General features: G+C 38.5%; 1 protein-coding gene across 5 annotated transcripts in view; it reads right to left on the bottom strand.

Moving 5' to 3' along the window:
• Cep112 (centrosomal protein 112) overlaps nucleotides 1-13,180 on the bottom strand; it is a 363,872-nt gene that overhangs the window by 311,191 nt on the left and 39,501 nt on the right. For 2 of the 5 annotated variants that reach the window (XM_050164302.1, XM_050164303.1), the window contains exons 5-7: nucleotides 8,910-9,003; nucleotides 7,331-7,408; nucleotides 3,774-3,809 (exon numbers count right to left, since the gene is read on the bottom strand). In XM_050164302.1, coding sequence (XP_050020259.1) covers nucleotides 3,774-3,809; nucleotides 7,331-7,408; nucleotides 8,910-9,003 — 208 coding nt within the window. The remainder of the gene's footprint in view (nucleotides 1-3,773; nucleotides 3,810-7,330; nucleotides 7,409-8,909; nucleotides 9,004-13,180) is intronic. The other 3 variants (XM_050164304.1, XM_050164305.1, XM_050164306.1) reach the window with 2 other exon arrangements.

Here is a 13,180-nt window from a genome sequence, read left to right as displayed (position 1 = left end):
ATAGGTACTGCCATTCCTTGTATTTTGTTAAACTGGATATTTAGCTCAGTTTACCATTGAAAGCTCCATTATATTCTTGATCCTGGTTCGGCTTGATCTCCTCTACACTGTTTCCAATCCACTGAGTCCTTCATGAGAACTTATCTCACAGTTCTGGACTGCCTGGGCCCTGGACTAGATCTATGGGTGCCATGTAGAAACAGTACCCCTGGTCTTCTTGTCTTGCCACCCTTGATGTGCAATCTGCCCTGTGAATAGAAGGCTATGTTCTACAAAGGCGGCTGAGTGAAGAAAGGCATCCCATACCCCATCACTCAGCTACATTCGCCAGAATCTTACCCTTTGAACTCGGACTCCAAATGGCTACAAAATGGCAGCATACCATTCCCTGGGACATACAGTATCTCTTGGTGACAACTGAGGAAAGAGAGAGAACTCCCACCTTCTTGGTCACACCCAGTGAGGATGCAACTTCCATAATGCTGAGCTAGAGGGATAGGGGAGGATGATAGTAAGTCAAGGCCCGAGTGCCACGGAGCTTTGCTGCTCTTAAGAAGTTATCATTGGGCCAGGCGGTGGTGGCGCACGCCTTTAATCCCAGCACTCGGGAGGCAGAGGGAGGCGGATCTCTGTGAGTTCGAGACCAGCCTGGTCTACAAGAGCTAGTTCCAGGACAGGCTCCAAAACCAAGAGAAACCCTGTCTCGAAAAAAAAAAAAAAGAAGAAGAAGAAGTTATCATTGGTTTTCTTGAATAAGTGTGGAATCATTCACTCTGTGTCCTTAGGATGATTTCCAGATATTGTTCATATTTCTTACCAATTGTGCTTGCTTAGCTAGAGAGCAGGTCTGCGCAGTTCCTAATGCTGCTAATTCAAAGGATAAGACTCTCTACCTTCTTTTCAGTCGTAAGTATTCCATGCTGTAAATTTTCCAAGGAGATCTACTTTAGCTAGATCCCACAGATTCTCATTTGTCACTGTTTACTAAGTTAAAATATTTTCTAATTACTTCTGGATTTTCCAAAAGTATACTGTTTAACTGACAAATATTTGTGGAATTTCCAGGTATGCTTTTTAAGACATAGTACAATATAGCCCAGGCTGACTTCAAACTCAAGATCTAACTGAGGATGACCCTGAACTCTTAACTCTCTTGCCCTTGCCTCCCGAGTGCTGGTGTTGTAGGTATGCACCATCATGCCCAGTTTTATGCTTTGGTGATAACTAAACCTAAGTGTGACCAAGAAGATTGGAGTCCTCTCTCTCCTCTCAGTTTCCAGTCAAGAGCTGTGTGGATGCTGGTCAAGAGTTCTAGCCCACATCATGTCTGTTATTGGTCCCTAGTTTGATTTCTTTATCCAAGGGGTTGTAATTACAATCATTATAGTCAGGTAGTAAGACTCAAAAATGTTGACAAGGATGGTTTGCTTCTCGGTGGACAACTGGCAGGTTTTAGAGCTACTTACAAGTTCTATTACCCCTTCTGTGGAACACAGTTTTAATGTCAGTTCTATTGTCCATGTCCCTACAAAGCTATCAAAGAGGTACCATTCAGGACTACAGCAATAGTTTGAGTTGTAATTCAATTCTCTAAAATTTTGCTATAATATTTCTGAGTGTGTTCCTAATAAATATACCTTGGAGAAAGGCCAACATGTGTGTTGTTTTATACAAACAATTCTCTTCTCCCCTCTTTCTCAGATTACTCCTCACATTAGAACTAAACATTTCCTTCTCAGTCCCATAGGCCAGAATGCTGAGCTCCCTCAAAGTCTGTGTAACCTGGATATCACACAGCTCCACTGACTGAGCCCTCTCAGCCAAGGGATAAGAGAAAACACAAGGGAAATACATGTAACCTGCTTTTCAGGATTCTTTGTGTGAACGAGACACTTTTCCCTGGCTTCATCCTGACAGACAGGACCATTCCACCTCCACTGCACCACAAAGTGTTTTAGTCTGGACTAGGGACAGGACCAGGGAGAGGAAGAAAGGAAGGAGGGAGGGAGGTAAGGAGGGAGAAGGAAAGGAAGTATTGCCACTGGCTTTCCCAGTCTATTTCCTAGACCTCTAGCTGAGAAGATTGGTTCCCCTGTGGATTTTTACCATCTAAGCCTGTAACACAATTCCCCCATTTTGCCTACCCTGGAGTTAAAGAAGAAAAGCAAATATGCAGACAGGCCAAGGAAACACTGTGATATTAGCCGAGCTAGTGTTCTCTCCCATCGGCCTGCTCTGTTGAATTTTCAATATCTCCAGGTGGCTGACCTCCATATTAAGGCAGGGTTTTCAGTTACAGGAGCTAGGCTACAAGAGGGTTATTTCACTGTGGCATGAAACAGAAGTTGATACTCACTTTTAAAAGAAATGAATACTAGTTTCTCAAATAAAACTATGACTATACTTCCCAATGCAGACTTGGGAAAGTGCTGTAAGAAGAAGAGAAAGCCTGAAAGCAATGGCAGAAAACGGGAAAGACAAGAAAAATCTGAGTGAATAGTCTCAAATATTATCATTTAAATCCCGGTGTAAGAGTAATTAGTAAATTTTAAGATAAAATTGACCTTCCTACAAAGTGTTATTTTTCTTTTAAACAAACAGTAATGACCACGATTTTGGCATTACAATTCAAAACCTTCATGTAGTGGAAGCTTTAAATGCTGTCAGGACAGTAACTTTCCCATATAATTCTACCATAGAAAAGAGGAAAAATGACGAGAGTACCTGCTAATTTGATTTATGATAGTAACTGTCATTGCCTGTCAAAGTTACTCCACTTATAAAAGAAAATTCATAAACACATTCTAGAACTCCATAAGAAAGTAACTATTGGAGCTAAGGAGATAGTTCAGCAATGAGAGCACTAGCTGCTTCTCCAGAGGACCTGAGTTCAATTCCCAGTGCCCACACAGCAGTTCATAACCACCTGGAATGAAGCACCTTTTGCTGTCTGATTTTAATTGTATTTCTATATTTGTTTTATTTGGATGCTGTTGCTATGATGGCAGCTTTTTTTCTCCTCTCTGACTGGTACTGGAAACTAAAGGATGCTCATTAATAAGACCTTTAATTAAACTAGAAGACCCATCTATCCCCACAGATGTGCAAGCAGACACTGAGAAGCATAAGTTAAATGAAAATGCAAGGAATCTGATTCCACTAGAAGTTCACAGATTTTTAATAACTGAATCGAAAGATGTTGAAATGGATGGAATGCTTAAGAATTCAAACTTAATTTAAAAATGAGCAACCACCTCAATGAGGATTTAGATAAACAGACAGTGAATTATAAAAGAAGTGAAAGATCTGGGCAGAAACTTGGCAGCATGGACAAGAAATCAGAAAGAAGAGACAATCTCTGAAAGGAAAACCTAGAAACAAAAAGGCCAATATAAACTCAAACAAAGCTCCATGGAGAGCATCACCAATGCACTGACAAGCAGAAGAAAGAATCTCAAGAACTAACAATAAGGTTATAGACACATTATAGTCAGATAACAATAAAGTAAGAACGAAGCAATCACAGCCACAAGCAAGGCTGCAAAAAAAACTAATGATTGAAAAGTAAAATATTTTTTAAATGAGAAATAAATTTTTCATTACTACCTTTTAAAAATCTCTGCTTAAAGTATATACTAGAAAAAATTAACATATTTGTGAAAAAAGAAAGTATATTTTGAGAAAAATGTATTTAACAAATTTTAGAACATGAACTACATCAGCAGAAAGAAGTTACTGACAATGTGCCAGCAATGTCAAAAATGCAGCCTTACCTCACAGCCCAGATCAACTCTAGCTGCTAGCTGCTCCTTCAGAGAACAAAGAAAACAAAGCTATTTGGACATTCACAAACAAAACTGAACTCAAGACAACCCCAAGCTTTTCACCAACTGAATAGTTTATTCCACTCCGATCAAGAGATACAGGTTAGCCTGTTAATGTGCATGCCTTGTAAGTCCACAGGAACGTAAAGCCTTTCTATTTTATATGATTTGTGAATCTGACAAATAACCAAGTGGTAAAACAAATTCCCAAGCAGGACTAGTTTTAAAGCATTGCATCAAAATATTTTAGACATTTATTTATTTATTTATTAAAGATTTCTGTCTCTTCCCCACCGCCGCCTCCCACTTCCCTCCCCCCACCGCCGCCTCCCACTTCCCTCCCCCTCCCCCAATCAAGTCCCCCTCCCTCGTCAGCCCAAAGAGCAATCAGGGTTCCCTGCCCTGTGGGAAGTCCAAGGACCACCCACCTCCATCCAGGTCTAGTAAGGTGAGCATCCACGAAGATATTTTTAAATTTTTTTTCTTATGTGAAAGATTTAATTCTCTGAACAGTTAAATAATCACAAAAAAAAAAAAGCACTAAGAACTGTGCATCTAAAGCTCCAGACGGCTCAGGGCAAAGGCAAGTTTAAAAGAAAAGCACCAGGGTTCATTTTCTTCTTTGATGCTGCTCTGCAGCAGCCATCTGTCCTTCCGTGGGGTTTCCTGTGCTCTCCCATGCTGGCAACAAGGCTTCCCTCCAACAGCAACAATCCCTGCACCTTCTTCCTCCGAGCTGCTCTCCTCCTGCCCAACAATTCCACTTCTCTTTTCTGTAACTGTTCTTTTCCCAAAATGAAGAGGAGACCCACATTGCCTTCATTTCACATCTAATTCCACCCTTCTGATTGTCCACTCAGGACAGACACTCTCTCTGTCCATCCCCATCTACCCCATTTTTATCTGGACCCCCTGAAAACTAGAGATGTTCTTGCATCTTGCCAACACCCCCACTATAGTGAGTCCAAAAGACGCCTGCAGCCCTTGAATTTCATGAGCTCCAAGCCTTTGATTGTGCAATTAATCTCACCATCTCATAGAACTCCACCAGTCTGAAATAAAATTCAGTTTTAAAATAAGTTCCTCTAGTTGACAGTCAGTTAACTGACCAAGCTGATATCCCTACATCTTAGTCTGTCAGTCACTGAGCTCCCTTTCCTCTTCCACAGCTTTGCCTCCCGCCCCTTCCATCCAAAAGCAGCCACACTGGCACACGCTGCCTCTCAACACGTAATGGGCAATTAGTCTGCTTTCTCTGTGTCTACTCACACCTAGTCTAGCCATCATAATGTCATTAACAAAATTTGCCTAAAGCATTTTGTTAAAGACGAGAATGAGTGAGAAATGGACAACTCGTTAGCTGGCTGAAACTGAAACAAACCTGCTGAAACTAAAACAAACCCAAGTTTTAGTGTGACCTAAGCAACAAAATATGAATACAACAATTCTGGTCAAGAGCTCACATTAGCAACAAACCGAGAGCACCTTGGCTGTCCAATAAAAGCAGAATACTAGAATTTTAGACTACAAGTGCAAAAGAAAAATTAATGCTTATAAATTTAGATAAAATTCAATGCTGTAAGTCATAAAGAATTTATAATATGTTCCAATTTCATTTAAATTTTAAATATTATAAAGTCATATAGAAGAAAAGAAAGACATAATCAGGTCAAATTGTCTCAAATTTGGAATATTTGCATAAACTTTACCAGTAGAGTACATCTATTACAAAGATCAAAATTTCAAAATGTTGTAAACTCTCAAACATGTTGAGTGCAATGACACCCAACAATTCCATTTAGAGAGCATCTAGACTTTCCATTTTCAGGCAGATTTCAGGGTCCCACCTGTATAACAATGTTAATCTCTGTTAATATTTTGAGACAACTTTATTCCCCTGATTTTCATATCTTTAAAACTTTAAATTCTTTTTATTCTTACAGTGCTGGGATATAAATTCTTAAGTGGCAAAAGCATCATGAAAATCATTTGAAATCCAGTTTAAAGTCCTCAAAGCAAATTGACAGCATATATGAAAAACAGAATATGAAGTGGAAAAAAGCCTCCAGGTCTCACTACAACCTGAAATCCAAATCGATAGCTTCTCAGCCAAGTTGACAGAACACACCTTTATATCAACACTCGACATGCAGAGGCAGAGATTACCCAGGAGTTTGAGACCAGCCTGATCTACATAGTGAGTTCTAGGCCAGCCAAAGCTACATGAGAGTCTATCTCAAGGAGCAAATGGAAACAGTGAAATTCTCAAGTTAACATGTAATACAGGACAGCCTATCGACATTAACTACCCAATCCCCAGATAATAATAAGCAGAAACAATCCCATACAACTAGTTTGGTTCACTTACACTAACAAATCTTTGTCACATCTACTGTTGCCTTAAATTCCTTCTGTCCACCTATGCAAACACTTGCACCCTTCCTGAGAAGGGCCATCGGGCAGAAGGGAATGCCAAGGGGCCCTCTGAAGCCACCTGGGGCACATGAATACCAGTGTGTAGACATCCTCTGGAAAATGCCATGGGCACTACAGGGCAGCAGCTCACGGACTGTCACTGCATGCCTGTCCCCTTCCTGACTTCCAGACACCATGCTGTGCTGACTCCTTACCCATGATACTGCCGAGATCACACGTTGTCTCGCCTATCATCAGGGCTCCTTTTCCCATCTGGACTCCAATTAATCTTCCCCAAGTTCCCTTCTGGGTCAATTTTTAAATTATTTTATCCAATAAACCAAAAACTTGGAAAAGAAGCCCATGTCCACAGTGACATTTGTACTTGAAAACCTCTGTCTATCATGGCTACTCGTTCATGACTTTTCCTTGAGTTTTTCTTTCTTGTTTTTTAATCTGAATGACTTTCTTCATGTTCTCATTCCCTTCTTTCCCTCTACCACAGCATATTCACTAGCCACACAACATCATGAGCAATAAAGCACTTGTAAAATGATGCCTCCATCACTGAAGGGGATCAAAGGCATCATAACAGAGGGTTTTTTTTTTTTTACTTTAAGTTGTCCTATGAAGCCATCAGTGCCCTTATACATCTTGCTTTACCATACCTCTTGATAAGGTCATAAGGTTGACACTCAATGGCTAACCTACACAATCTAGGTTTGTGTACACACAAGAGGAAATCACCTGATGACATCATAGAATGTAGGATGTGCCCCTGCTGTTAAGTGACATGCACTCCTACTTTACTTTGTGTATAATTTAGTTTGGTATTTTTGTGATATGTCATCCTCAATTATTATTTAGCTATTTTAATGTGCCTGACTTATTTCATCAACAAGAAAGTTGGCCAAGAACATTTTATATTTCCTTGGAACATCCTCTTACTTAAAATTCTTTCAGGGCCAAAACAGTAATAAATGTTTAATAACCAATGTTCACTGAATAGAATTAAATTAGTTAAGATATTTTCTATACCCAATATGACTCTGCCTATAAAACAAATATGCATATAAAAATGTTGGTTTTACCCCAAGATTCCAACTATTCAGGCGAGCTTCAATGTCACTGTCATCCAAAGAAACAGGAGATTTTTTTGAATGAACTTCCTGAAATACAAAAACAGGTAAGAAGAAAGAAGAAATTAAATAAAAGAGGAAACAAAGAAACAAAGGAGAAGGAGGGAGAAAAATGGGTGGGGGAATAAGAGGAGAAAAAGAAAACAAGACAAAACATGTTATTCAAAGTAATGGCTGTTTTGTGTACTTATTTGGTGATGTGGTATTGTCCACAGAGGACAGGGTTGTTACAACTAAGCTAGTCTCAACTCTAACTAATGACTGTTTATTACAGATGCTTAAGGCAATGAGATGCCTTAACAATATATTCACAAAGTAAGTAGATTTCAAAAAAAATCAAAAGAATATTTTGAAAATTAATCCAGACTCTTTAAGTTTCTTGTACAAAAAGTTTTAATTGTGGTATACCACAGTAGCTTGAAAGCAGGGAGAAAACTTGAAAAGATGAATTATTTACTCTCCTTAAAATTAGTTAACAGGGAAGTTTTGTGTTGACGTCCAAGAAGTTCTTTGTTCTTAAATTAATCTCACTCATACACTTATAAAAAGAGAAATAAACTCAAGACTCGCATCATGAAAATGCAATTATGTGACTCTTTACTTTTCTCCTGTATAAGTCATAGTACTACACATTTATCAACCAAATTAAAACTAATCAACTAAAGACAGCCTAGGAGCTGTGCAGAGAAATCCAACCATATTAAAGCTCTAGGCACAGCCACATAGAGGAACAACTGCCTTACAGACCTGACTCTGTCTTCTGAGACAGGCTCTGTTGTCAAAACATGCTTCTGCTTTAGGAGCACCTCGCTGCTAAACACCGAGCGGGTTTATCCATGACATGTACACCCAAACACGTGATGAAAGCAAGCAATGTTCTATGCATTCTACTGATTTCCTCTAGTTCCTCCTGCTCAACAAGGTGAAAGGAGTTTTTATTGTTTCTACCTTTAACAATTTGTGATGACTTTCACTGGTGCCCTCTTAACTTTTTTAAGCCTTCTTTGTGAGCTCATGACCTTCCTTGTAACTCAAAGTCATATAGCCCAAGACAACCAGCATTAGGCAATAATGGCTACACATAAAACCACTTCTCCCTTTACACAGATTGTTCAAATCAGTCAACGGTAAGCACACTGATTTGACAGGCATTCGTATCTGAATATATATATTTATCAAAAAAGCAGTATTTTTCATCACTATAAATTAATTTGCTTCTTAATTTTATGATCACTGGGGATCTAATAACTCAATTAACATAGTGAGTAAAGGAGAAAAAGAATGAAAACTGGGATGTTCCAGCATCACTTTTTGGCGCTCAGGAGGAATGACAGGCTGACCAATGTAGTTCAGCATCAACGAGCAAGCAGAATCGTATCACTCTTGTTGACATCGATACATCCACCAAAACCTTCACACTTCAGTTTTTAACTTCAAACTTTTAAATACTAATTGGAACTTCGACAATATGAAACAAACTTTGGAATTCTTTTTAAAACATAGAACAAGTAAAAGTAAAATCTAATCTTACACAGATCTTTGAGGTAATATGTTGTCTGTCTTCTCTGTAAGTTGGACTCATGGAATGGGACCTCATTTCGAGCTTTCCAGTGTACTCCTCTCTACTAAGAGACCAAAATAGTAACGGTTAAACTGTGGAGAACTCAGAGCGCAGAGAATACCCAAATCTAGGATCACCCACCTTTATAAATGAGATATAGTTCACTCAACAGAACAACAATATTCATGGACATAAATGAATAAACATTTGTACTTCTAGTATGTTCTTTCATTTACATTAAACAACAAGTAAAATGTCACATAAAAGCCCCATAAAAACAAATGCTATTTTCAAGTGAGATTCTAGCCACATGTATCTAAATCATTTCTCTTCCTTTCCTTTTCCCAGGTGCTAAGGAAAGTGTAAATGACATGTACATTCTTAAAGAAACATTGTTTTCAGGTTAGCAAACTTTGTTACATTCAAGATTAAATCTTAAAATATATACAATAACAAAATTTCCTAGTTGCTTAAAGTTTCAATTAATTTGAAACCATATTAGAAACCACAGAAAACAGAAGCTGTTAATATAAAAATAAATCTTGTCAATTCAGGCAAAATGCTGTAAGTCTAGGGGCTATGAAGATGGTTCATCAATTAAAAGCAATGACTGTTGTTCCAAGTACAATTCCCAGAACCCACATGGCAGCTTACAACCACCTCTAATTCCAGTTCCAAGGGATTTCTGCCCTCCTTCTGCCTGCATGTCCAGCAGGTCACACACTTGGTACACAGAAATGCATGCAGGCAAAACACCCAAAATATCAATAGTTTTTAAAATTTAAATATAAGTCTAGAAAAGGGAAATTGTTTTAATAGGTGTTACGAAAAAGGCTCTTCACTAATATAAATATACTATATTTATATATTCTCTAATATTACACATTAGGCCAAAGTTTTATATATATGCTTTAATTCCTGGAGAGCAAACAACAGCTTCAAGGCAGAGAAAGAGAAACTGACTAGTAGGCGTAAACACTCTCCCAGTCTTGGTTTGGCAAGCTACAATTACTGCATTTGAAAACATTCTGAAATATTAAATAGGAAAGCCTAAAATAAACAATTCATTGAACTTTATCATCAGCATGAGAGCACAGAAAAGATATATATAAGGATGAATAAACCTACAGTTTTTCAGAACTTACTTCCCAAAGGTAAGTTGGGAAGACATGCACACATTTAGTTTAAATAACTAGTGTTCCATCACGAACTACATCAGAATTTCTTTCCTTCACAAAATTCAAGCCATAAGACTATCTAAAATGGACAGAAGGGACAGCTCAGCAGAAAACATGCTTGCTGCCACCGACACAGGGGCATGCCTGACTTTGAGCCCCAGAACCCACATAAAGGTGAAAAGAGACCCAGTTACACAGAGTTCTCCTTTAACTGCCACATGCATCCTGTGACACACATACCCAAACACAGGAAAGAAAGAAAGAAAACTTTAAAATGAGTGCCCAAAAAAGGCAGGCTACTAGATTTAAAAAAAAAAAAAAAAAAAGTACTAAAGTAATGTAGGGTTTGGGGTATAAAGTAAGACTAATAAAATAGCATTTTTTGGGTTCGTTACTAAATGTCTGAATAAGATGTATTGAAAAGAACTACTGATTTTTTTATAAGTCTATTCAGCCTCCCAGCTGTGCAAATTGTTGAAAGCAAAGAGGAAAACAGACAGGCAATAATTTGAGGCTAACTTCATTAGCCAACATGCTTGAGCTTATACAAGCATTTAAAATTTGGTTTATAGGAAGATACACTTGATGCGCTAAGCAATGGCCTATTCTTTTTTGAGAATTGATTAAACAATCATAAAAAGAGCTGTAGTTAAAAATTGAAAATGGTTAAATATTAAAAGTACTTCTTGAGAAAATATTAATAAAAAGGAAGTCTGAACCATTTATCTATTTATTGCACAGGGGCATGAATAAAAGGACAGACTTAATTCACATGCACCTGCTCATGGCTCCCAAGCAACTGCTCTCCCTTTACAATGAATCTTCTGAAAAGATCCTTACCCCAATTTGTCATTTATTTTTCAAGTAACTACAAGATGACTTCACTCATCTTACCTTTCAGACGTGTCTTTCAATAGCTTTACTATCTCTCTTCCCATCCTATACACGCTATGGTCTTAGGCTTCTGCGTTTAACCTCTATTTTAATTTTATCTGGTTTTCTTGGTTAACCCAACCAATATACTATTAGTATTTCAAATAGCAAGGGGAAGCTTTGCTTACCAAATCTGCAACCCTTGTTTAAATTATTCTTAGCTTCTAGCTCCATCATAGATACAAACTGAACACCACTGCTTCTAATTCAACATATCCCAAACTACACTCAGTAAGAAACTCCTAAAACATGTCCCCAATAAAGACCAAGGAAAGCAGAGATATGCAGAAGCCAGCTTCTCATGAAGGCAATTAAGCCAACAAAATGAGGAGGTCAATACTGTTGCAAAAATCTGGCTGGCACAAGAAACAGATACTAGGCACAGAAGTTTCATTCTATGTCACGTAGCTGTCTTCAACTGGAAACACAACTAACTTGAACTCTTGAGTATCTACAAGGACAGCCTCAAGTTTACAGTGATGGGACTAGGGGTCAGAGTGAACAGTGGAGCAGGGGGTAGGAGGAAAACCCAGCCTACAAGGCTCTTTGTGAATAACAATTGCTGCTGCCACACAGAACACCTGGTCCTGATGCTTGCATAGTTTACAAGTGGTACATAGGACACGGTCATAGCAAGCTCATGTGTGGTTGTACATGTGCCCAATTAGTAAAGGGGTAGATTAATTTCAGGGTGCCAAAGTTAACAGGAAAAAAAAATAGTATCTTGCTACAGAATAATTCTTCTGTACACAATGAAAAATGTGTTGCTCTCATTGTTAATAACAAGCTGACTGACTGATAACTAGGCAGGATTTTGGGGGTAAGAGAGAATTCAGGGAGGAAGAAAGGTGGAGTCAGGGGAGTCATCAGCAAGACATAGAGAAGAAAAAAGACATGTAAGGTGAAAGACGGAATATAGAGTACCAGAAATGGGTTAGTTTAAGTTATTAGAGCTAGTTAGCAATAAATCTGAGCTATTAGCTGAGCATTTATAATTAATAGTAAGTATCTGTGTGGTCATTTGGGAGTAACAACCAAGACACAGTGAAGCTCCACCTACAAATGGCACTCCAACATGAGGCCAGAATTTCCACAAATGACCTGAAAAAGCTTTTTTTAAAGATTCTAAACACACAAAAACAAAGTCAAATGTGGCTTCTTGGTAACTGCCTTATCTTAAGGTAGGCTCTATTTGCTAGCAAAAAGTAGAGGTGTGGATCCTTTAAGAGGTAGCTTCCTTGCTCATGCTAGCAGCAAACAAAGGCAGGGCTCTTTTAAGAGGCCCTGCTACTGAACACTTAAATGGGGTTTATGAGCAGCGGGTGACATGCTATTTGGTGAAAGTGTGGACCCCAAAAATCCTCAGAGTTGAGGCAACAAACATGGTTCCCACCAGTAACTCCACCATGATGCTAGGTTCTCAGGGAACCAAAAAGGGCGGATCTAGCCACCAGTCACTAGGCTGAGCAGTGCTGGCAGCTAGCATAGCAGTTTGAGATTCATCTCATGCAACAGTTATATGGGTTGGTCTGTCTGAGGGGTGTCTGGTAGTGGGACCAGGATCTATCCCTGGTGCATGACATAGCTTTTTGGAGCCCATTCCCTATGATGTGATAGCATGCTCAGCCTTGATGCAGCGGGGAGGGGCTTGGTCCTGCCTCAACTTAATGTGACAGATCTTTTTGATTCCTCATAGGAGGCCTTATCTTGTGCAAGGAGGAGAAAGGAGTTGGGGTGAGGAGGGTGCAAGAAGGTGGAAGGAGGGGTGGGAGGGAGAACTGTGCTTGGAATGTAAAATGAAATTTTAAATAAAGATTTATCTCATGTAATCAAAAAAACATTAAGAATGCTCAGTAAAGACAGATCCAAATTTAAAAAAAAAACCTCTAAACTGGTTACAGTGTGTTTAAAAATATACATATGCTTGGGAGAGAAAAAAGGGGTAGATTATAGATTAAAAAATAATTTTATATTATAGTAAAGTCCTTTAAAAAGGAAGAAAAAATACATATTATATATGTGTATGTGTATATATGTATACATACATATATCTACATATACATATGTATATATATACACACACACATATGTACAGACTACTCCAGCCAAGACTTAACAATTATCCTGATT

Source organism: Alexandromys fortis, unplaced genomic scaffold, assembly GCF_014885135.2.
Source record: "Alexandromys fortis isolate MF-2015 unplaced genomic scaffold, M_Fortis_MF-2015_v1.1 scaffold_156, whole genome shotgun sequence".
NCBI classification, from domain to species: domain Eukaryota; kingdom Metazoa; phylum Chordata; class Mammalia; order Rodentia; family Cricetidae; genus Alexandromys; species Alexandromys fortis.
This window is presented reverse-complemented; position numbering and strand designations above follow the sequence as displayed.